Genomic DNA, 23,453 nt, shown 5'->3' with positions numbered 1-23,453 from the left:
TTTCGCGTCGTCTTGCATGGTTGTCAAAACTTTCAATAGGTCCACGATACCTATCGTTATGCTTTCACTAGTGACTCACACCGGAACGGACTTTACCTAATAGGCTTTTCCATTGATGCTATTCGGGCGATATCTCACGTGGCTAAAGAAATGAAACAAACGGAACCCGCATTACATATAGCCCGAGTATAACATACGGCTTGGGAGTGTAAATAAACATTTTTGACATGGAATGCACTGTTGATTTCTATATTGATACTCAGGGGCACAATGGTAATTCAGCCTCCGGACCCGGCGATCATGTTTGTTGGTGGTCTAAGATTGGTTGTCTGCCACGACCGGTCCGGTTGACCCGGCTTTGAAAAGTATGACGAGATCTATAGCCTCATACGTACGATAAAAAGGGTGGCGTCAAATAGCACTGAAGAATTTCGCGACCGACATTTTCGATCTGCTTCATGGCTGCCTGTCTAAGGGCTAAGAATCGAAAGTGTGGCAGCCATGATCTCCACAGCACGAACTACTGTCGTATTTGAAGCTTCTAAGAGGTCCCAGCACCCCGGATCTCGATATCTCCCATATTAGGTTGCATGGCATCGGAATGTAAGTCGCGGCGAATAGCGTATTTTCGTAATTATTTCAATGTCACCTCAAGCGATTAAGAAAGCGACGTCCGAGGCTCTGTAGCTGTATATAACGGAATGCAGTGAGACTTTGGGTAGCGACACAGAATTAACAGGGCGCTCCCTCGCTTCTACAGCAAGAAAACGTCACACATGTGCGACGTCGGAGTTTTGAACTGCATAGTAACCCGCAGGGTCTTTCTACTGTGCGCTGTAGTAGCCACACAGGTATGCGAGGGGCGCTCAAGAAATGCAGAAATCTAGCAAGCTACATACCTATCTGTAATTTTTCAACAAATTTTCTCTTGATAGCATGCGAGACAAGCATCAATAACAAGTTGTGTCCCGTCTTTGCTTTATACTAAAACTTGATTTCATGTGAAGACTTCTCTACTTGGCAATGATGCTCATTTCTTATGTATCTCGTCATTACTTCTCTACACACACGGAGGGTGTAATTGATGGTAACAAATATTGCGGTGTGGGACATGAACTCACATTCAACGATGGGTCTCGTTCTTTCGCGGCCCTCTCCAAAGATGCAGCACAAGATCGCATACCAAAACGTCGAGGCCAATCTGATGTTCTTTGGCAGCACAGGTCATGGCTAACAAAGTTTTCTGCTGCCCGACCAGATCATCTCGGCCTACTCCAGTTGTACATGAGACCATAAGGCGACGATGTTACAAGCAAAAAAAAGTTAATCCCACGGACGATAGCGTGCCCACGGACTCGTTGCCTCCGGCTTACAAGTTCGTGTACGTACGTGGTCAACGCCCGGACTGCTGGGTATACACCTTGATCTGTATGTATCACTATAATATAGCGTATAGCTGGGCGAGAAGGGTCTTATTTATTACATTATTATCAGTCGTACACGCATAATTAGTGCTATGCGCAGTACGACACACAGGGGGGGTTGGAAGCCCTTAGACAGCGCCCAGAAAGGCCCACTGACACACAGGACACACAGCCCACATGGAGAGATCTGGTCCACCCATAGCTGCGGAGTCAGTGCTCCCAACTTGGCTCCCTCGTTAGGTCTAGTGAGGGGCTAAGGCGACGGTCCATCTAAGCTGATCCTGATGGGGGATGTAACCTTTTCGACGACAGGTTCGAGAAAAGACCCCTGTTTCCTCACCCCGCTCCCATTCCCTTTGCAAAAAGATTGCATACGAGGCGCAGGAGCAAGTCTATCAAAATGCGGCGAACTAGTTCACGGCACTTGGGAAGAACATCTATATCGTTTTCGTCATCAGCTAAGACAGCCTGGGTTAGTGCTACAGTAGCTAAAACAGAGAGGGAAAAAGAGGAGATGCTTAGATACGGCAAGGTCCGAAGCCACTGACCTAGAGGCGTTTTTTTAGGAGGGGGTCATCTTTTTAAGACGCACTGCCTCGCTTGATCACTTAACTGTTGTCTTTAATTCACTCCATGATATGATAACAACCCTTAAACATAAACAAAGTCAACGGTTGTCTGTCCTTTTTCTATTTTCTTAGTCTGTTAATTCGAAATTACTTGCGAAAAGCCTATCGTCGGGACCCTCCCTCGGGATATTACATGAGTCCCCGTTGCAACGCCTTATGAGCCACTGTTTTCTGCAGGTGATCTCACGTTTCTTGCTTCTGCCTGTGACCTGCAGCTCATCCTAGAGAGCTAAGCCCGAGTCGGCGAAGCTCGTTCGGAGCTAGCGAAGCAGGCTGAGGGAGCAGTGCGCCTAAACTACATATCTATAATCGTTCTTCCTGCCCCCATTCATCACGCGCGCCCGAGTTGTCATGTTTCAGAAGTAGGCTTCCAATAACGCCTGTTGAAATTCACAGTATGGGTGATGTCGAAACACTCCTAAACAAGGGCTATTGGCCAAGCTCCAGGGCTAGAAGCCCAGATTCAAGACAGTAAGTAGCTTCACAACCTAATCTTTTTAGAGTGAATCGAGTCGCACCGCACGGGTCTAAATGAACCGAAATCGAACGGGCTTGCTAAGACGTAATGAACTACACAGTGCCGCTTCGACTGCGCCGTCGGGCCAATTGACCCATAGAAATGTAACATCCGCGACCAAGATACCTCGAAACTTCAGGCGTTCGCGGAGTTATCCACCGCCTCCGAGCGTCGAGGACGAAGTCGCATCACTCGCAAAAGAGTACAAGTCAGCGGACTCCGAACTAGTTAACGAGGAAGCGATACATCGTGGAGATCCTGATCAGTACCCTATTTTGCTTGAGGTGCATGAATTCAATCCGGAGAGACGTTTTGTTCTAGTATCAAACACGTCGGATTCTACCGACGATTCATCGGATAGCGCCAAGAGGGTGCCTCGGCGATCTAAATCTAGGGCACCAAAGCCAGAACGAGAACGAGAACCAAAACCAGAGTTAGAGCCAGAACCCGACTTTTATAAAGCGAATACGGGCCGCAAGTATGATACTCGTGGACGTTATGAGGATGATTCTGAAAAGAAGCGGGATATAGAGCAAGGGCGTGAAAAGCATCGGAGTAAACTTGACCATCTACCCGCCATAGTCACCGATGTCAAATCCGATCCGCGGCCCTCCGACTCAAGGCGACCTAAATCTACCGCAAGGTCCGAGAAAGGTGGCGACGATTATTTCTCTCCTCGCCATAACTCTCGATTTCAGAATGGAAATATGCTGTCGCCAGATGTCATAGAGCACGCAAGTAGAGGAAGAGACCGGGCGTATTATCAAGGCGGATCTAACCCTTACGCCCAAGACCGCACTCACTCAGCTCATCCAAACAGTCAGTATGAGAAATATGAGAAGACATCTCGAGATGACAGGAGGTATAAGGATAAGCCTCTCAAAGCAGCTCAATCGGCAAGCCCTAACCATCATAAACGGCGCTCTACTGCAGACCTCCCTCAACAAGCGAGAGCATCTTCAAGAGTAGATTATGAGAAACCTCGTCAATATGCTGAACCTCGGTCTCCCAGACCCGACCGGAATGTTTATGTGAGGTCCGAGCGGGATACAGCTTCGCAGGTTTCATCAAGTTCCACAGAAAAGCGAGATCCGCCTGCTTATGGCCAATACTACTCAAGCGACGACGAGATACCTCATCAAATTTCGTCCCGTCGCCGACGAGAATCAGCCCTGCCTGATAGGTCCAGACCGCGCCCTCAAACGCCAACGGAGGTGAGGTCAAGCGACAAGCGAAATTCGCGTGCACCTTCCCCACTTCCATCTCCGAGGGTATCCCAAATCTATGAAAAGAACTCAAGATCTTCAAGTCCGCGCAGTTCTACATTCCCGAAAGATATTAGATTCTCGCGAAGCGAACAGCGTGCTCAGCAGCCACCGATATCCCGAACATCCACGGGTAGATCTGTGCTTGAAGCTGCACCAGTAATACTTCCAGCCGTTGTCGCAGCAGGGACCGTGGCAGCAATTGGCTCAGGCCACGGGAGCGACCGTCACAAGTCGGCAATACCCTCACCACCTAGAGCAGAATCGCTTCATTCAGAACCACGATCATCAAATTCGGCGTTATCATCAAGTCCTCGGAAACACGCTCGACAACCATCGGCATCAAGTTCGGTAGCTGATATGCCTAAAACAAGTCAGCTTATTAGTATGTACAACATACGTTACCTCGACGAGGTCCAAGCCGGCAGGCTCCCCGAAATGCATCGTTGTCCTCGTAGACAAGCCGTTGCGGGATACGTTGATTGGCTTACATTTCCTCGCTGCGATAACTTCAATATTTGTCCGTCATGTTACGAGGCAGCATTTTCCAATACGGAATTCGCGCACCAATTAGTTCCAATACCATTCCGCGCCGCGGATCGGGCTATAGCCTGCGACTTTGGAACTTCGCGATATTACCACATAGCATATTATTTAATTAGCAAATATAAAAGGGCGGACTTGAGTTTATTCCGAAATATCGCAAATATCGCTGCGAAGGGTCAGCCTTGCACTGGATCCCGAGAATCCATTGGGATATGGTATTCTGTGAAAGATCCGAGGTCAATGCACGCTATTGAGAGCTTCACTGTCTGCCACACTTGTGCGAAGACAGTCGAAGCTTTACTTCCAAATCTAACAGGCCTATTCGTTCCTATGGATTCGCCCGCTGAACCTACGAGAGGCGTCTGTGCGATGCACCAACAGAATGAACGCAGATTTCTATTTTACTTCGACCTTCTAGAAGCAGCATCCGATAAAGCACTTATCACCAAGAGCACACCCGACGTTCAGGCCCTAGCTGATAGGATCCGCGACCTAACAGCGGTGCCGGAGTGCACCAAAGACCAACCAGTTCATAACGGGAAATTTTACACAATGCTTTCAATTCCTAAATTTACGGTTTGCGAGGAATGTTTCGGAGAGGTGGTCTGGCCTATGATCGAGAATGATAGCGATTCAATCGCAGCCAATTTCCACAAGAACCCGCAGAAATTCACAACAGCTTCTTGTCAATTGTACTCCGAGCGCATGCGCGAGATATTCAAGTGGGCCGTCAAGCACGGCGATATAAGGTATCTCGAAAATAAAGTCCGAGAACGCCAGATCAAGGAGCAAGAATACTACGCTAGTGTCGTGGGCCTCGATAGGCAAATTCTCAGTCCCGAATGGGTTGACGCTGAGCTAAACCGGGCGAGAAGGGAGTGGCAGAGGTGGGAATAAGGTAACATAGAGGAGCTGGCGCATTTATATAGACTAAAGGGGCAAGAGGTTAGGGGTTATGGATATATGGAGGGGTATGAGATGATACGAAATTATGCGCGATAATGGATAACGAATGGGCTACCTAGGAATATAGTGAGTGATGAGAAATGAGATATGGATACGGCAAAATTCTAGAGATGGCTTATGAGTGGCGTTCATATGGTCATGTTCTCAATTTTCATCGTGAAAGCTATCTAGGTACTATTACCTGCCTATGAGATTTTCGCACAGCCCCCATACTGTTCACTTATCCAGGAACGCGTTCAGCGGTTTCCACTCAACTGCTGCGGCCAATCAGCCGGGCAAGTCCCCGTGCAGGGGATTCCACTATCGGCCTGGTTCTGGATATTGCTGCAGAGATACTTCGGCGTGGACTTTCCATCGAGGGTATCGATATGGACGTTCTCGAAGCTAAACCCAGAGCAAGGGTTCGAGGCGCTGCAGTGAATGGCGGAAGCGATGTTGTATCGCGCCGTACCCGTCACATTGATCCAGCGAACATCTGAGATGGGCAATCGGCTCTGGTCGCAATTGTGGCCCGTGTAGATGCAAGGCGTCACGTAGATGGGCTGGTTCACGTTCTCTGCTTTGATGTTAGAGAAGGTGATGTTCTTGACACGACCCGTTCCAGAATATGTCTTGATCCATGCTGCGTTCGAGCTGTGCGTGCAGGTGATGTTGTCGAAGACTACGTTCTCAACGATGTCGGCGACGTTGGATGGGTTGCCGAGAGATCCGATGACGGCGCAGCCGGATTCGTAGCAGTGCACGTTGTTTACTTGGATGTTGGTGCTGTTGCCCTTGACGGCTATGCAGTCCTGTAGCGGGAATGTTAATTCACTAGAAAATATAACCGCAAGAAGAGGAGAAATGAGGCGCTTACATCACCGCAGGTCACAGTCCAGTTGCTGATAAAGACATCCTTCGAATTCCAAGTATCGGTACCGTCAGTGTTAACGGTGCTCCATTGACTGTTGCTTGTCGAGTTCATGTCCAAGTTTGTCATCGTGATATTCTGGCTGTAGGCAACGAAGGTGTCTATAATTTTGTTAGTCTCCATATCCAAATGCGCCACAGGGGGAAATGTTACTGACGCCAGAATTGACTCTGTCTCCACGTAATACCATCGATCAGAACGTTTTTGGCGTGCCAAAGCGTGAAGCTGATCGGTCGTCCGGCCTGGTTGCTTCCACTGCGGTTTTCGTCATACCAAAGTTGGCCTTGGCCGTCGAATAAGGCTTTACCGAAACCACGGAATGTGATATCTTGACCACCAACACGCCAAGCCGTAGATCTATAAAATCAGTAAGAATCGCTATAGTGGTTTGAGGATCTTCACGCACCTTTGAGCATACTCGACACCGATACTGTTACGTAACCAGTACTGGATATCGGAGGACCATCGTAAAGTACCATGGATCTCGACTTCCACGTTATTAAGGTCCTTGAGGTCCATTACCTGCCCGATATGGAACAACCCTTCCGTCAGAATAACCTTGCCATTCTTTCCGCATTGCTTGAATGCATCGAGGATCTGCGGTGTGTCATCCGGTTCCTTTCCATTGCCTCCAGTTTCCAACGGTGTTACGGTACAAGTTGAACCTGTAACGTTCAGAGCCGCCGAGGCGCTACCGACGAGTGCCAGCAAGGCGGGTAAGATGATCGCGGACTTCATCCTTTTTTATATAACTCTTAAATTTTTCTTCGGAACAATATACTTTCCTACACCGACGAAAGAATTGCGCAATCGCCGTTCTTTTCTTGCTTTGGGAAACCAAGTCCTAAAAGAGGTGACAGCAGGAAAAAGAAATACAAATGATTGCATTCTGCGGAGAGCGGAGAGCCAACCATCTTAGTAAAGACCTCGCCAGTCAGAGGGTATTTCATACTACGCTCCCCTCAGAATTTTCCAGGTCCATAGAACCAGTAGGCAATATTGCCGCCTTGGCTCCCACGAGATCCAGCCTACCTCGGTCGAGCTAGGACAGGCGGCGAAATGGAACATTGCAACGCAAACCAGACAACGTATATTGATCTGATACTAGATTAAGAGAAAAACGTGGCATCGCTCGCCCTAGGCGAGGGTACGCTCGAATTAAGGTATGCGGATTGAGGAGAAGACGTAAGCATGGATGTTAAACTTAGTCGAGGGGGTTCGGCTAATGTCAGTTGGGGATGGAAGAAGAGGGAGTTGTTGATTAAGCGGATATTAAAAACCTGGGGTCTAGACTATCGACTTGGGTACTTAACCTAGCTGTGGCAAGGAGAAGGCATCTACGATGCGGCAAAATAATTCGATGGGAAGCTTGGGGAAAAACAAGGGGGGTCGATAGGTCACTTCCTAATACATCAGGAATATCTACTTAGGTCTCTTAATATACAAGTAGTACATAATCTATCTATTACTGGCAACTTCCCATCAAGAGATACCCTTTTCATTGGTGGAATTCAAGTCAATTTGACTATTTGGGAAAGTAGTAGATGTAACCCATTGGATATCAAGTTTGCTGGGAGAGTAGAGACAGCGACGTCACATTCCGATTCATATTTCTGTCTGGAAACTAGCAGCTATTAGCTGCCGACCAAGCAAGTAAGCAGAAAATCGTTGCAGTGCACAATGAGACAATCCCGAGAAAAAGTTGACATACCCCCTTTGTTTTTATGAAGCTACTATGGAGGGGGTTGAATTGCTTCTGGCTACAGCCAGGATTCTTTTAATTCTAGCTATGGCAAATGCTATCTTATTTGATAGCTATTTGATCATTTACAAATAACTTGCTTGATAAAGGATGCTGTCTCCATGATGTGACTCAAACCCCATGTATCCTATTGATTTCACTAATGATTTCAACCCATATGGTTGACAATCGGGAATGAGTCGATTATTTATAGGGGTGCACCTGCACTTCATTTCCCCGAGAATGATTAGGCTTCATCATCCTCGTGTGCTCTACCAAGCTTCCCTTAACGTGGGCTCTTAGGTGCTCTAGGTACGAAACCTACCATGTCTTCCAACCAAAGCCCCAGCCCCAGACAGAGCGAACAAGCAACCGTAAGCGACCAAGATCCAAAACACAAAAACTGCACCGGTATCTACTCATGCGATATCTACAAGCGAGAAAAGACTCGCAGAGAAAGACAAGCCAATAACCAATGCGTTGACTGCGGCTTAGCACTAGATGCAAATAATAGACGAAATTGGCTATGCAACCTCCACCGCAACAACAGAAGGTCATTTCACTATAAGGAATGGATGGTTCCTCTAACACCTGTAAGACCATCTGCCGCGACGCCACAGCTTCCGCTTCCAACTCTGCCTCCGCAGATTCCTCGACCATTTACGCCGAACTGGGGTCGGCAGACACCTAGAGGACCGCGTCTTAATACTACTAGTACGTATACCGGTATTTCTGGTAGTCCTGCGCGACGGCGGCCGGTTAGCCCTAGGCCGCAGGGTGCTGTCTCTGTTGGACGACAGCGGAAAGATGTATCACGATGTATCGCGAAACCAGTCCGGCCCTTCCCCTAGTTGGAGACAACAAAATTTCTCGATCGTAACGAACATGGCCAATTTTCACTCAGGTAGATAAGCGGCTTTACATCGTCACTTGAAGGGAACTTTCGAGAATGGATGGTAACATGTAGGAGGGAAAAAGGTGAAAGGGCCTTACAATGATCAGGGTAGAAGTTTGGCGATAGGAAAGTATATGCTAAGCATACGATGCTTGCTAGTAGATGGATAATCACAATTTGGAATTCTAGTTAAATTGAAACATATCGCCCTACGAATAACATGCACGAAAACATTGAAAAAATATCAAAGTTATGTTAAATCGGAATGAAAGTGTCCTTTTAGTCTATATATCGTCTATAGATCCTTATACCAGCTCAAGTGTCAATCTATTCCCTGCACTTCAGCAACTCTGTCTGAATCTATGTACCACCGACGGGATCTGAAGCCCTTCTAGTGTGTGCAAGTGTATGACGGTGTCTGCCTATATACCTATATAAAACCCAGGGATATCTTCGTATGAACGGCTTCCTTCGAGCGAAGCGTGAAAATAAAAAGGGTGCTGACCAATTATGCCAAGTTGTTGTGAAAAATCAAAAAATGAAGTAGTGCCCCTACCCATTAACGCCATCCGTGATCTTATGCATTCGTCTCCCTCTCTTCGTCATGCGGCTTTCTCATCTAGCATTTAAGGGGGTCGTAAATCTTGGATTTTATGTATTTCGTAAGGGCGACGTCGCCCCATTCTTCCCACTCAACCCATTGTTCTTCGGGTAGGGTGCTTACGCCTTCCCGACGGGCGGCCTTCATCACCTCACGGCAGACGACGACGCTGGCGTCCCGGACGCGCTCGATGCGGGGGTAGATCAATCCCTTGTGGATCTCCTCGGCGTTGAGGGACTCCGATAGAGAAGAGGCGGAGATGTAAACCATCTCGTCGGTGATTCTGGATGCCTTGGAAAGGATGGCACCAAGACCTAGACCGGGGAACACGTAGACGTTGTTACCCTGGTTGGGCCAGTAGGTAACGGCGTGGTCTCCGGACTTGACGGCGAACGGCGAGAAGGGAGATCCAGAGGCGAAGATGACGGTTCCATCCGTCCACTGGACAGCCTGCTCGAACGTGCACTCGGCCTTGGTAAGAGGGTTGCTGAGAGGGAATAGGATGGGTCGTCGGCCGGAGCCACCAGAGTCGACGGAGGCCTTGAGGGCGCGAACGACGGACTCGGTGAAGACACCAAAGGTGGCAGTGAGACCAACTAAGGCGGAGGGTCGGACGTATTCGATAACTTCCTCGAGGGTGCGGAATTGGTGGCCACCGTTGTCCGAGCGGGCGAAGTACTTCTTGTGCTCGGCTAGCTTGTCACCACGGTCAGTGGTGACGAGACCCTTGGTGTCAACCAGCCAGAACTTCTCCTTAGCAGCTTGCTCTGAAAGACCACGGCGAGTGTAGTATTCGACCATCTGCTTGGCAACACCGACACCGGCAGAACCAGCGCCCATGAAGACTAGGCGCTGCTCCTCCAGAGGAACACCGGATAGGTTCACGGCACCAATGTAACTAAGGAAGTGTAAGTAAAATTGTCGATGTCATGAGATGATGAAATTCTTACCCAGCCAGAACGACGGCACCAGTTCCCTGGATGTCATCGTTGAAGCACTTGTACTTGTTGCGGTAGCGGGTCAAATAGTTGAATGCCTTCTCAGTCTCGAAGTCTTCGAATTGAACGACCATGTTGGGGTAGACCTCAGTCGCGGCCTCCATGAACTCATCCATGAACTCCTGAGCGACAGCTGGCGAGGGACGCCTGGCTCGGAGGCCCAGGTACAGTGGGTCCTTCAGATTGGTCTCATTGTTGGTACCGCAGTCCAAGACGATGGGGAGCGTCTTGCTGGGGTGGATACCCGCAGCACCGGTGTAGAGAGCCAGCTTACCGATCTAGGAAATTTGGGGTCAGCCACGCAGCTCAACGGGCGCTAATGTAGGCCAAGATGAATGGGGGTGTGTGCGTGCGTGAGTGCGAGTAGGAGAAAAAGGTGAACTTACGGAGATCCCCACACCATTTACACCGAGATCACCCAACCCCAAAATACGAGATCCGTCCGTTACCACGCAGATTTCAGGGTCTGGGTAAGGCCAATTGCGCATGATCGTCTTGATGGAGCGGCGCTGCTTAATTGAGATGTACAATGCCTCTGGGCGAGTGTAAAGGGTCGAATATTGCAAGCAAACATCGCCAATGGTTGGGGTGTAGACGAGAGGCATCAAATCGCGAACATTGTCGATGAGCACTCTGTAGAAAAGGTCCAAGTTTGTATCCTTAAGAGACGACAAATATAGGTATTTGTCGATGTTGGTCTGTCTGGTGTTGATCACCTTCATGCATCGCGCAACTTGGGTCTCAACGCTCTCCATTGCGTGTGGTATTAAACCTGTGAGGTTCTTTGATACGCGCTCTTCTGGGGTAAAGGAGAGACCTAAATAGCTTAAGTATCAGCGCACGAACAGGTGGGAACTAGAGTTTATGTATGAGAATAGTCCGGAGGTGTGTATTACCTTTATTCCATAGAGGTTCTCGGAGTACTTGGTAGCCACCAGCGGCGGACTGCGGGATGTAGTCTGTACTTCGGTATTGTTGAACCTCGCCGTAGTGGTTCTGTGCGTAACCTCGAAGGCCGTCTAGTGCAGCCATTTTCATTTGTTCTTCAATTGCAGAGATGTCGACGGTGGACATTGGGTTAAGTGAGGATTGGCGCCTTTGTAAAGAAAGAGAAAGACGTTTGCTAGAGACGGAAGAATGCGAAGAGCGCGCGGAAGCAATAGAAGAGGAAGGAGAAGCTGAACGGGGCGTAGATATATCTGAGCTGGCGGTACTATAAGTGCTAAACGCCATTGGACGTCTCGGTGACGGGCGATGCGGAAGTAATAAAAAGCAACGGTTGGATGTTGGGCTGATGGGGTAAGACGGAGGTGTAGGACTAATAGAGGACAGTCCGATAAAGCTAGGGCTATCAGAACTAGAACTGGAACTGGGTGTATACAACGTGGAATACAAGGTAAACGGAGGAGGAAGAGGCGCAGATGACGGCTCCCACTTTCGGAATTCACTACCAGTAGTGCTGCAAGAGAAAAGTCCGGAATGCAAGGAACTAGGTTTAGTTGGGCGATGGTGGTGTGTCTGCTGATTACTGTCCCGGCGAGTATTCGTGTGATCTTTTCTACTTGTATTATTGCCGTTGTATTTAATCAAAGTCCGTCCGGTTGCGATGTCGTTGACCAGGACACGCGCAGGCGACGACTGGCCTCTTAATAATGGCAAAGTGGTCCTAATGTAAGGCGGACCGAGGACCCTTGTTCGAGATGCCTTCCACCTCGTACTCAGACCTCTAACTCTTGCCGCTCTTGTCATTGGGCTGCTCACACAGCTTACACTAACACGGAGTCGTGCAAGTTGTGACAAGGGCGAGCCGTAGTTTCGTTGGGGTTTCATAGGGTATCAAACACTAGGTCCAGATCGCTGTAGTATTTTTCTTGTTAATGACCCAGGGGTACGGTATTAAAGGAGGGATGGTGTACCGGCTGATCGGCAAGTTACGGAACGAATTATGGGAGAGACACAGAGAAGAATAGGTAGAATTGCCCAATGTACCTTGCGTATTGGAGGTATCAATGGGCACAGTGGTACCAAGATTTACCAATCCCTGCGTCCAATGGAAATATACGCATAAGAGGGTTGTCTCGATGTTGTAGTAACGTCGAAAAAAATCGAACAAAAAAGTATGTAATTCAAATGAGGATCGTTCCAAAACTAGCAGTTGGTCTAGGCTTAGGCTTATCGTGGAGAAACGGCAGTCGCTATTAATGGCGACAGAAAATAGAGATAGGATGGAAGAAGGATTCGAAGTTGTAATTCAGATTTACCCAAATCCCCGAATTTCTTTTTTTCTTTCCGTCGATGGGAGGAAAAAAAATTTGTTGGGACCCGGTAAACGATACGATAATCAAGAAAAAGGTACCTACGTATTAAATGGTATATACATGTATGTAAGAACATGAATTATATGTAATACAAAATTGTATGGATGTAAAATGTCAAGTTATGACTCGACCACCGACAACGGGAGTAGAGACATGACTACCTGAAAGATAGGTAGGTACTAGTTGCAAATAATAGGTACCTCGTAGCTGGTCGTAAAGATATTAGACGAAATTCAAAATACATGATAAACCGAATTGGGAAAGCATCGCAGCTCGTTATTGGTCCGGGGAAACATCTAGGTCCAGTACTAATTATTTAGCGGGCCTATTTTAAACTCTGTCATCCACCTCCTTCACATGCCCCCAAGTCACCAACTTCGCTAATGGTCATAAGCCGTAAGCATAGAAAAAAAAGAGTAGAGTTACGGATAGCATCTGACCAATAATTTCTACCTATTAACTGTCTGTAGAAGCGCGTGTTTTAATCTAAAGCCACTCGTGTTGATATTCTCTCTTCGCATTGGTTTTATAAAATCTCATCCTCCTCTACGAAACACCCTCTCGACACAAGCGACAGCGACATTCACGAAATTCCTTTTCGTTACATTCTTGCAACACGGACTCCGAAGAGGTTTGAAGTGATCGGATTCCCCTGATCCTTGTCGTTGCATGTCCGTCGATCCCGCAGTCCCGACCCTGCTACCTACCAGGATATAGCCAATGGGACCCTTTTTGCGTGTGCCTGCATTAAGCCAGATTCGCACATTGGGACCATCCAATGTTTCTGATTTGATTTGATAACGTACATGGAATTCGAGATTCTGACGGACCGAGTTGGAGGAGCCATTCCTTATTTTTCTTTCTCGCTTCTCAAAAGTTGGGGGATTCAAGAGAACCCCTTCGTGTAACCTCCATGAGTGGCTTGAATGGCTTACCTACTCCGTTGACGGACGGAGTCTCTACAGGGGAATTACCTAGGTATCTAAGATAAGAAAAACAAGAACGGAACGGCGAAAATAAACGGCGTGCGAGGTTCAGCGTCCATCAAGCAACACTTCTTAGCTAATTAATTGCTGACTAGTAAGAATCCATTGTCAAGTTGGAGTTATCCAAGCAAAGCTCCTTTACCAATAGTTTACCCCTTAATTATGGAAAAAAATGGATTTTGGAGACCCAATTCAGAACCAGTCCGAAATTGATCACGATATTTACAGGGTTAACACCACGCTGATGGATGGGGCTGACAGGGCTGACGAATACCGAATTTCCTTGCGTTCCATAGGTCTTCTACTGATCCTTGTAGTAGACCCGGATTCTTCCGATCTGAATGCCACGAGGTACCTTACCGAAGCGTTCCCGCCTTTTCAATCAAAAATTTTTACATTTACGTCGACTCCATGGAGTACTATGGATTTTCAATGTATTAGAGATTCCGCTTTCTACTCTCAGATGTTTTGTTTAAAACACGTATCCGATTCAAGACATATGATTCTCGTATCACGAAGATAAAAGGAAGAAGAAAACAGATCACAAAGGTACAGCGGTTGCTCTTACTACAATGTCCCTAGAATTTGAGACTTGACACCATCGCCGATTTTCTGGGGTCTTTGCATTTCGTCTGATGAGCCGCCCAGACTGCCAATACCCCTAGTCTCTCTTCTCCACGCACCAACGAGCATGGCGGCGCATGGAATGTCTCCACCAAGCTCAAACGTCGATTCACCATCACTGGGGAACTCTTTGGCTTTCCTCTTTCATGCAGTTTCGTCTCCACCCGCGCCTCTCTACGATCACCTGCAATCGAGCTTTCTCCAGACTGCGGAGATTCAAGCAATTCTAGGCTAATTTTTGAAGTCACAAGCCCAATTTGACCGCTCTCGAGCCTAATAAGAATCCACTTACTACACGCCAAGCTTCACTTGGAACTTGATCTCTCTCTTCCGTAGGGTAGGTACCCAATATCATGACTAACAAATATTAAGGTACGCGTTGCTCTGGCCGCGATCGTCACATATTTTTTTCTTAATTATGAGATCGTCTGAATTGGTTATGCTACCGTAGCCTACCTGCTACTAGGTAACCGGCTAAGCGGCGCGACCCATGTGTGTAGCCGTGCGCCACTGCAGCTCGTTTATCGCTGTATTCTGTCTCGGGAAGCACTATATCTCCTTGGCTTTAAGCTTATCTCCCATCTTTCGGTTCCTGTAACACGGCGTCGATGAATACGTGCTATTCGCTGTCAACAAGGCGAGATTCTCTCCCCATTTGTTGATGGTCTAGATAAGGACAGCCACCTTTGAGACCGGTCAAATCTTTTAGATACGCCACTTCTCCTTAATTCTACTTGAGACATACGAGAAAGCCATTCACATCAAAATCCGACCAGCCATGTCGTCATGACTATTACCAGATAGTGATCAGCATCGGCTAGGTACAAGTAGAAACATTGTTGTGATAGGCAGAATGGTCACGATGCGGCTAAATATGCTACGGAGAACCATGGACGCATTAGGCTTGGATAGCCTGAAGTTTTTTCGGTTCTAATCATACATATCATCAAGATTTGATATTGTCATATCTCAATCGTGAAATTTCTTCTCTACATAGACAAGTATTTGCATCGGCACCTTTTAGAATATCAAAGGTGATAATAAGCTTCTAGATTAGTCAACGGTCGAGACCCCTTACTATCACAAAGGATTTCTATTCGCACTTCGCGTTACACATTACCAGATCCGACCGAAATTTGGATATACCAAATCGAGACGTACGGGCATTATCTGAACGAGGCGAGAAACTGCCGGGTAACCCCAATGGATGTGACATAGGATACATTCTTATGTCGCCTTCTCATTGAGGAAAGCGAAGAGAAAATCATGGTCTCATTTCGACATAAATGATCATATAAACAGTTGTTGAGCGAGTCGACAACATACCGATTCATTTGACGGGGATGGACGTAAGAAAATGATGTAGGCAAGTAAACTTCCCGAAATGTGGTATTGAACCAATCGTATTCGATATCTCACGCGCGTACATTACGCAAGACATTTAATCTTCCCCAGAAAGCAATCTATCATCAGTGTAGGTGATATTTCCCCTTTCCTATAGGGTTAAACGTGCCGATTGACTTACATGGCCTATCAATATCAACAATTTATTCCCCACGGAGTAACATGCTCGACGTACATATTAGACACCACGGAGAAACACCTTACTCCTTTATTCACCGAACCAATCCAAGTGTAGGGATCTACGAGAAACACTTCGGTCTCAACAAAATGATAGAATTGTTCAATTCATGGTGACTAAGGACCCACGAGAACGGACATGTGCTGGGGTAATATATATGCAGGATACCGCATATCATCACACGATATATCTTCCAATTTCCGTATAACACATCAATAGGTGGAAAAGCGTAATCCCAACAATGAGGCGATATGACATCTCAACTCCGAGTGCTCTGATGAAGTAGCCACGGCCTCGCGTGCGCTGCCTAGCAGTACATGCTTTATACCGAGGAAGTATTCAAGGCTTCCCAAAGCACATAATAGCATACCTAAACGTTCCATTGGCGTACCCTCTTCTCATAGCCCGGAACGCCTGCAAAAACGCAAGTCCATCCCTACCTTGCGATATCGCGAACGCCCACAAAGAAGGCGACGATACAAGGGACCATGATATGTCCCTACGTGCATATATTAGCAATTGACCACCAACAACCGGGTTCTTGGCGATATTAATAGGCTGACGATAGATAAGCTTACCAGGTCTTCGCGACATCCTTACTGATATCAACAGGACTCCCACGGGCTTGGAACCCTGCCTTCTCCGCTAGAGAAACGTACTCGTCCACCGTGTAGAGTCTTGGCAGTAGCATGCCGTCTTCGATGGGTTTGATATCCGCGCTCTCCTGCTCGGGTGTCAAGTCGGGCGCTTTGAACCAGTCCGCGATGACCAGCCGTGAGCCCTTGCCCTGAAGAAGGGCGAACGATGACGAGAAAAAGAGCTCTTTGTTCGGTAGGTGAGATAGCGCTTCGGAGATCCATACGCAGTCGAAGGCCTCCGCCTCCTTCCCCGCCGGGCGGAAGTGCTCTAGCATTTTCTCGGCATCGAGCTCGAGGAAGCGGACCGTGCCTCCTTCCTTTCCTTCTTTACCGGGATACTTCGCGGAACCTTCTGTCCATGGGGTAGCGGTACCAATCTCAGTTGTAGTCACCTGCTTTGCAATTTGGACCTGGCGGTCGCTGATTGTGATCCCGGTGACCTGCGCTCCATGTTCCCTTGCTAGAAATCGGCTTGTGCCGCCGACACCACATCCGACATCGAGCACCTTGGCGCCGAAAGGCAGATTAGAGTGCTCGAGTAGAAAGTTTATGAGATTGACTTGCGCCTGCTCCTTAGTCTCATTGGGAGACTTGAACAAGCCATGGTGAATATGTTGTCCCCTGTCGATGCTTCAGTACACCTGTCATCACAACTTAGGTGGGTGCTTGACCGCCAGACGGCTCATCGTCAATAACAGGTAAAGAGGAAGAGGAAGAGGAAGAATACCATAAGGAGTAATAGTAATCCGATGCTATCTCGTAGTGCTTCTTGATTCTGCCTTTCAACGACTCGGAAGACTCATGTGCCTCGAAGTCTGGGATCTCATGCTGATCGCCGGGGTGTGGCCCCTCACTCGGTGGTTTAGTGCCGTCCTGTTGCATTGTTCTCGACTCCGCTCTTATATCGAATCAATTCTTATTATTTCACTACTAAATGATTAAAAAGTCGCACGGATAACCTACGACTATAACTTCCACGCTTGTGTAACAAGTTACTTAGAAAAGGGTTAACACTAAGAAGAAGGGAGTCGTTAATATGGTTTAGTTCAACGCTAGGACGGGCGACGGGGTTCATGATGCATCCCATATGCATGTTACCTCACCAACGAACGCCCGGTGCCTGCCCTGAAACACTAACACTTGTCTCGCATTTACCTAACCCAGATTTGGTTACGTCACTTTGAAGAGGTAGATAGCGGGATGTCCTTGGCCGTCTTTAAAAAATTGGGTATTCATACATTAGCTGCAATGCATATGGCTGTGAGTAGAACGAAGATAGCAATATGTTCCCCTCATAAATCTCAAGCTTCATATTCTCAAAGAGCTGTAATATACATATACAAAATGCATTTGAATTATGCAGATAGGCTTCAACTATATAGGGCATAGGTAGGTAAGTTGGTTATAAGTGGTGAGTTGCGCCGTATCAACATCTGATATCCTGTCGCATCCTTATATATACCTCCAATACATAGAGTAAAGTAAATGAAAGCAGATAAAACGCCATACTTAAACACCTCATGAGTTTTCATGTACATATATATAGTCCAGTTCCTGCATATATGCGTCGGCCGTAATAGTAACGTTCGCGTAAACAACCATTCATGGACTTTTAAAACAACGCGCACACATTCTTCCTTAGACAAATCAACATCCCCACGCCCCCAAGCGCCTCTTGAAGTGCTCGTAGTATCCGCTCCGCCCTCCGGCTAAACGTACACCAATCTCTCGCTCGCTCGGCGCCGCTCCCGAGCTCATAGGGAGGTATGATAACCCCTATGCCGCCCGACTACCCGTCTCAAAACGAGGCATCACCGGGCGTACACATAATCGTGTCTTCCCCAAGGAACCCCATAATCGCAAAAAGCGAGCCGGTATAACCCAACTCCCAATTTTCACTCTTCATCCCCCATTCTGCCCCTGTCGTCCCCCATCCGTCGTAGACCCATTCTCAAAACTCGGATACGCACCGCCCGTAAACTCAGCCCAGTCCCAGTCGAGCCCGCCCGACATCTGCCACAACTCCTGGGGCAACAGGGGCTGGTAACCTCCCGGCGCACCACCCGTAGCACCCGCGCCGTTACTACCGCCGTTAATAACGCTATTTACAAACGATGACGGCGAAGCAATTGGTTGCCCGAATCCGGTTAATTCCGAGAAATTACCGAAATCCATGGCATTTGGATCCCATTGCTGTTGCGAATTGGAATTTGAGGATGAGGGCCAAGCACCGGGCCCGTCGCGGGGAGCGGACCCGTTGGTTGAAGAAGCGGTGTTCATGGGGCTAAACCCGCCATTCGCAGCGTTATTAGCGCGGTTCTGCTCCCCATTAAACTTCGGCGAGAGCTGCGACGACACCGTGGAGGCCGCGTACCCGGGCGTCGGGGTCGCGGCCGAAGACGACGGGCGCGGGGTATGGTTCTGCTGTGAGGGAGAAGCAGCAGCGGCGGAGGCTTGGCTAATTGACGATCGGTGCGGTTCGTGGCTCTTTCGCTTGCGACGCGAGGTATCGCGTTCGGCTTTGTCGATTACGATTTTGGCGATACGCTCGAATTCCGAACATACGCCTAGCATCCGGTGCACACCGCCGGTTTCGGCTTCTTGGCCTAGTGTTGAGAGGAAGGTTACGACTAGGTTCATGAGCTTGGTGTCGGATTTCGCGCGTGGGTCGAGGGGGTTTTGCAGGATGTTGCCGAAGAGTGTCACTAAGGCAGAGACGGGAAAGTAGAGGATGAGCCTGAGAGTGTTAGTTTAAGTAGTGAGTAAAGGGAGAAGGGGTGTTACTTACCAGACGCAGGAGAAGTCGCCCTGTGGGATGTACTTTAGTAGTTGGATACTTGCTCTTGCCGCTGATGCGCATAATGCTGCCGAGGCGAAGACTCGCGGGTTCAAGGGCCTGGCGTTTAGACCCTGGATGGCGTAATTCGATAGTCGACTTGTCCAGTAACCGTGATGTATCGACATGCGGTGGATGGTGGTGAGGGCATTGTAATAGGAGAAGTGCAACATGACAACGTGAAGTATGAGAGGTGTATGAGAGGCCTTGATTTCATGTTCCGGACGGAAGTCAATCGGTATATTGTCCTTCCATGTCTCTAGCTGCTTGTCGAGTTCGCCGATAGTCTGCAGCAATTCCCCATCTGAATATTTAGTAGCCTTCGTTGAATATAGTCTCTTATAAACCTGGCTTTCGATAACCGTTAATTCGCACATCGCTCGGAATAGATTCATCTTCCCCTTTCCGTCGGCAAGGGGGATATTTCCGATATTATCCGCTGGGTCGGCATCCGGGAGCTCAACATTCATATCGTCGTCGTCCTGCGCTGGAGGTCGTCCGGATCGAAGACATAAATCTTTATCCAACATATATGCTATCCAGAATACTCGTTTCCTCTGTTCGATTTCGACCGGGTTCAGGTTGAAACCACTTCCGCGCTTATGCAACCCTATGCTGTGCGACAGTCGGATCGCTGCCGCAACGAGGAGAAATGACGGTTGTGGATTCGGGGTACCTTGCATGAAGGAAGCCATTCCGAGTAAGGCTTGTACACTCAACAAGTCAGTATTGCGCATCGTTAATTCAGAGAACACCCCAATGGCATTTTTCATATACGCCCAAGACTTATCATCCTCTTCCTGCGGTACCAAATTACTCATGACACGAAGGCGATGCGCAATAGCTAAAGCGACATTTAAACTCGCCCACCACCCGGAGCCTTGATAGGGGTCATTTGAGTACTGTCTCTCGACAAGATGCATGAATGTGGGTTGGTGGAACAGCGGGAACATGCAGTTGAAATTATCAAAATAGTCCTTGAGTAAAGATAACGCTTCCGGCTTAGACGGTAATGGCCGATAGACCGGACGATGGAATAAATCACTGAATATCTCCGGCTTCCAGTGGTTCCATTTATGGTCATCGATAGACACCCATGAGATCATCCGCTGAAACGATGTGTCTCCTGTCTTTTCGTTCACCCATTGGATACCCTTGGGTGAGAATATTGAAAATCCCGAGGAGGATCCTAATGCGAGTTAGCCGATATGCGCGCATCCGTGGCTAGTCTGCGACCATGGCCTACCTATATATCTCGTTTCTCCGGATTGATTTGTTACTAATGAGCACATCATCTCAGATAAAGCTTCGACTTCCTCCTCCTCTTTTCCCTTAGGCTTTTCGGGTTGAGGTGAGTTTTCTTTTCTAAATTCTCTATCTCGAGCTGGTTCTGGCGATGTTAATGCGCTTCGAGGGGTCGACATGGGGCCATCATGACCTGACGTCGCTTGCGACGGTGACGTAGGATTCGAAGTCGCTGCCTGCGAGGCTTGTCTCGATTGCTGATTCTTCTCCGCAAGGCGCTTCTCTAACGTAGCTAAATCGGTCGATTCGTCGTCATCTCCGAGCAATCCTTTTCATATTGTTAGTTGACGCCAGGCACATACGATGCGACATTGGGGACCAGCTTCAGACATACCCGAGAGTCGTAACAGACTTTCCATGCGCCCCAGACGGTTTTCGAGTCCTTCGATGTATTTTGCACTACGTAGTCATATAGATTAGCTGCTATGCACGAAGTTTAGTTGTAATACGCCGGGTATTTGCTCGTACCCTTTCGGAGGATTCCTCTTCTTCTCGACCTGCGTAAAGACACAATCTGTTTTGTAATTTATACAATGCGTGCAAGCCGGCAGCTTTCCGTCGCACTTAATTTTCTTCTTCCGACACATATCGCAAGCCTTTATAATCGGTCAACCTATGTACGCAAAATTGGTCGTCAACAACGAGTAGACTTACCCGTGCGATCCTCCTCCTTTTCGCTTCGTTCGCATCCTCCAGTAGCGCCGATGGATCGAATGCCATCTGAGCTGCAAGCTCCGGTGGTAATACTGGTAAACTATCGTGACCGTAAGCTCCGAATATTTGTGGCGGCTGGTTAATCAGCTGTGGTCGGGGCATTCCAGTGAGTTGGAAGCCCCCTCCTGGATCAACCCTCATATGATCCATAGTATATCTTCGCTCCACGATATTAGTCGTCGCTATCGGTCGGTAATCGTCGCTTTAGTGAATTAGGAAGACGTGAGAGCGCGGGTAACAAGCTACACAGAGCTCGGATAGGAAGGTATCGTTAGGTATTAGTTAATTAATATAAACGTAGGTTGACGTTCTGCAGAAATTATTCGATCTAGGTAACTTTTAGGCTGGGTAACTTTGTGTAGCATTTAAATCTGCGGATTTAAAAATCCAATGTATCCACGAAGACCGGGAAGCCTTTGGTGGGAGTGAGCGATCGAGACCCCTTGTCTCTCCCTTTATGAACTAGGCTAAGATTATCAATCAACTTGGCCGCAGCTAGGACATGTTATTCGTTCGGTAATTCGTCCAGGGGGGGCTTGGAGCCGGGATTAAACGCCGCGTCAGGCGTGCAGGAGCTTTGATATATGTAGGTACCTAAGCCTAAGTATGCGAATTCGTACTCGTTCTTCTAAACTTGGCAGAAGACCTATTGTAGGCGCCGGGGGCGATGAGCAATGTTCAATGAGGTACGGAGATATTTTAAGCGTGTCAATATGTGAGGTAGGCAAGTAACCGTACCGCGTGACTGAGGTAGGCTGAGGTATGTTGGTAAATTAAGACGTAATTGTCTATGAAAGAGGCAACTCGATTTTAGTTAATTAATTATTTTTTTTCTAGAGTTTCTTCTTTCTTTCTTGGAACGAAGAGGGAAGAAGTTTAGAGGTTCAAGAAATCCAAGAGCACGCTAGGTCTGAGACAAGAGATTGATAATCCTTCGGGGAGTTCGAGATGCCCGTTGGTCCACACTACTTGACTACCTGACTAGCATCGGCGGTCAGAAACGCAAGAGATTCTCTCCTTAGTCCTAACAATGATTCAGTGGTCCTCACAAAGATCCCCGCGAATCAGAAGGTATAGTGGCACCACATAGAGGTCTGTGATAATACTACCTATCCACACTTATAGGGAATCCCCTGCTAGTCATAGGGTTGTATTTTGAGGGGATCTCTGCCGGCAGGGGGAGATTTACAATGTGATAGAGAGGCTCGAGTACTTCGGGTTAGGTGTGGCGATCCACTGAAGTGTTTGTATCATGATGATTCGCCATAGATTAGCAAGATGTGCAACACCTCCTGTAGGGTCATCCGATCTCCTTTTTTCCAAGTTTATAGACTAATAATATTAAGAGGTACGAAGTATTGAGTATTGTAGAAAAGATTGGAATGCCAATGTTTGTAAAATGGCGCTAATACTTCATTATTTCCACTAACACCGGAGGAGTCGGACGAACCCTTCCAAGCTGAAGAGAGAAAAAAAAGTCTCCGATTCTTAGTCTAACCCCTCCTACCCTTTTTGGAAACTGGATACTTAATAGTCAATGCGTTTTATTTATTAGTATTTGTTAGTCATTCTAGTATCTTTTTGGTATAGAGAGCGATTTCGAAGGTTTATCAAGCAAACATACAAACATTCAAGTTATTCTATTCAACCTATAATATACTTCTATTACCTGTATTTAAATTATTCCCGATATGTTATTGTTAGGTCTTGTTGGCTTAGAAAGAGTTGGCTCTAAATCAATTTAGTAAGCTGACGTATTGTTACTCAAGTTGAGACAATAAACTAAGGCGTTATCACATCATAATCCTCACTCATTTTGGTGTTTAGAAGAGAAACTTGATGTCAGAGGCCGCCAACTGCTGTATGCAAAGAATTGATAAGCTTGAATCCTTATGCACCTCACTAGAGTTGGGCTGCATCCACGTTCCGTGGTCTGATTGAGAGGTTAGGTAACCACC

General features: G+C 47.6%; 5 protein-coding genes across 5 annotated transcripts; 1 reads left to right on the top strand and 4 right to left on the bottom strand.

Annotated features, from left to right (window-relative positions):
• Positions 1–2,181: 2,181 nt before the first annotated feature.
• Positions 2,182–5,406, top strand: F4822DRAFT_170476 (uncharacterized protein). Its single transcript, XM_051453278.1, has 2 exons — positions 2,182–2,524; positions 2,632–5,406. Exons 1-2 carry the CDS (start codon positions 2,451–2,453, stop codon positions 5,276–5,278), a joined length of 2,721 nt encoding a protein of 906 aa, XP_051316802.1. The 5' UTR covers positions 2,182–2,450; the 3' UTR covers positions 5,279–5,406.
• On the bottom strand, positions 5,407–6,995 carry F4822DRAFT_442195 (glycoside hydrolase family 28 protein; the record flags this gene model as incomplete). Its single annotated transcript, XM_051462965.1, has 4 exons — positions 5,407–6,138; positions 6,204–6,358; positions 6,415–6,614; positions 6,664–6,995. The coding sequence occupies 4 exons, from the start codon at positions 6,993–6,995 to the stop codon at positions 5,584–5,586; spliced, it is 1,242 nt and encodes a 413-aa protein (XP_051316801.1). The 3' UTR covers positions 5,407–5,583.
• Positions 6,996–9,512: 2,517 nt separating this feature from the next.
• On the bottom strand, positions 9,513–11,524 carry F4822DRAFT_436600 (NADP-dependent malic enzyme; the record flags this gene model as incomplete). The annotated part of the gene is made up of 4 exons (XM_051462324.1): positions 9,513–10,392; positions 10,445–10,770; positions 10,879–11,309; positions 11,389–11,524. 4 exons carry the CDS (start codon positions 11,522–11,524, stop codon positions 9,513–9,515), a joined length of 1,773 nt encoding a protein of 590 aa, XP_051316800.1.
• A 4,261-nt stretch (positions 11,525–15,785) lies between these two features.
• F4822DRAFT_395226 (S-adenosyl-L-methionine-dependent methyltransferase) lies at positions 15,786–17,883 on the bottom strand. The gene is made up of 4 exons (XM_051457422.1): positions 17,604–17,883; positions 17,368–17,538; positions 16,581–17,261; positions 15,786–16,501 (listed from the first exon to the last, which is right to left on the bottom strand). Exons 2-4 carry the CDS (start codon positions 17,520–17,522, stop codon positions 16,342–16,344), a joined length of 996 nt encoding a protein of 331 aa, XP_051316799.1. The 5' UTR covers positions 17,523–17,538; positions 17,604–17,883; the 3' UTR covers positions 15,786–16,341.
• Positions 17,884–18,542: 659 nt separating this feature from the next.
• On the bottom strand, positions 18,543–21,645 carry F4822DRAFT_436599 (N-terminal binuclear Zn cluster-containing protein; the record flags this gene model as incomplete). The annotated part of the gene is made up of 6 exons (XM_051462323.1): positions 18,543–19,377; positions 19,429–20,665; positions 20,723–21,049; positions 21,116–21,180; positions 21,250–21,377; positions 21,436–21,645. The coding sequence occupies 6 exons, from the start codon at positions 21,643–21,645 to the stop codon at positions 18,543–18,545; spliced, it is 2,802 nt and encodes a 933-aa protein (XP_051316798.1).
• Between the last annotated feature and the right edge of the window lie 1,808 nt (positions 21,646–23,453).

This window comes from Hypoxylon trugodes, assembly GCF_022578975.1.
Source record: "Hypoxylon trugodes strain CBS 135444 unplaced genomic scaffold F4822scaffold_3, whole genome shotgun sequence".
Taxonomy (NCBI): domain Eukaryota; kingdom Fungi; phylum Ascomycota; class Sordariomycetes; order Xylariales; family Hypoxylaceae; genus Hypoxylon; species Hypoxylon trugodes.
The sequence above is the reverse complement of the archived record's forward strand: the minus strand, read 5'-3'. Positions and strand labels throughout refer to the sequence as shown.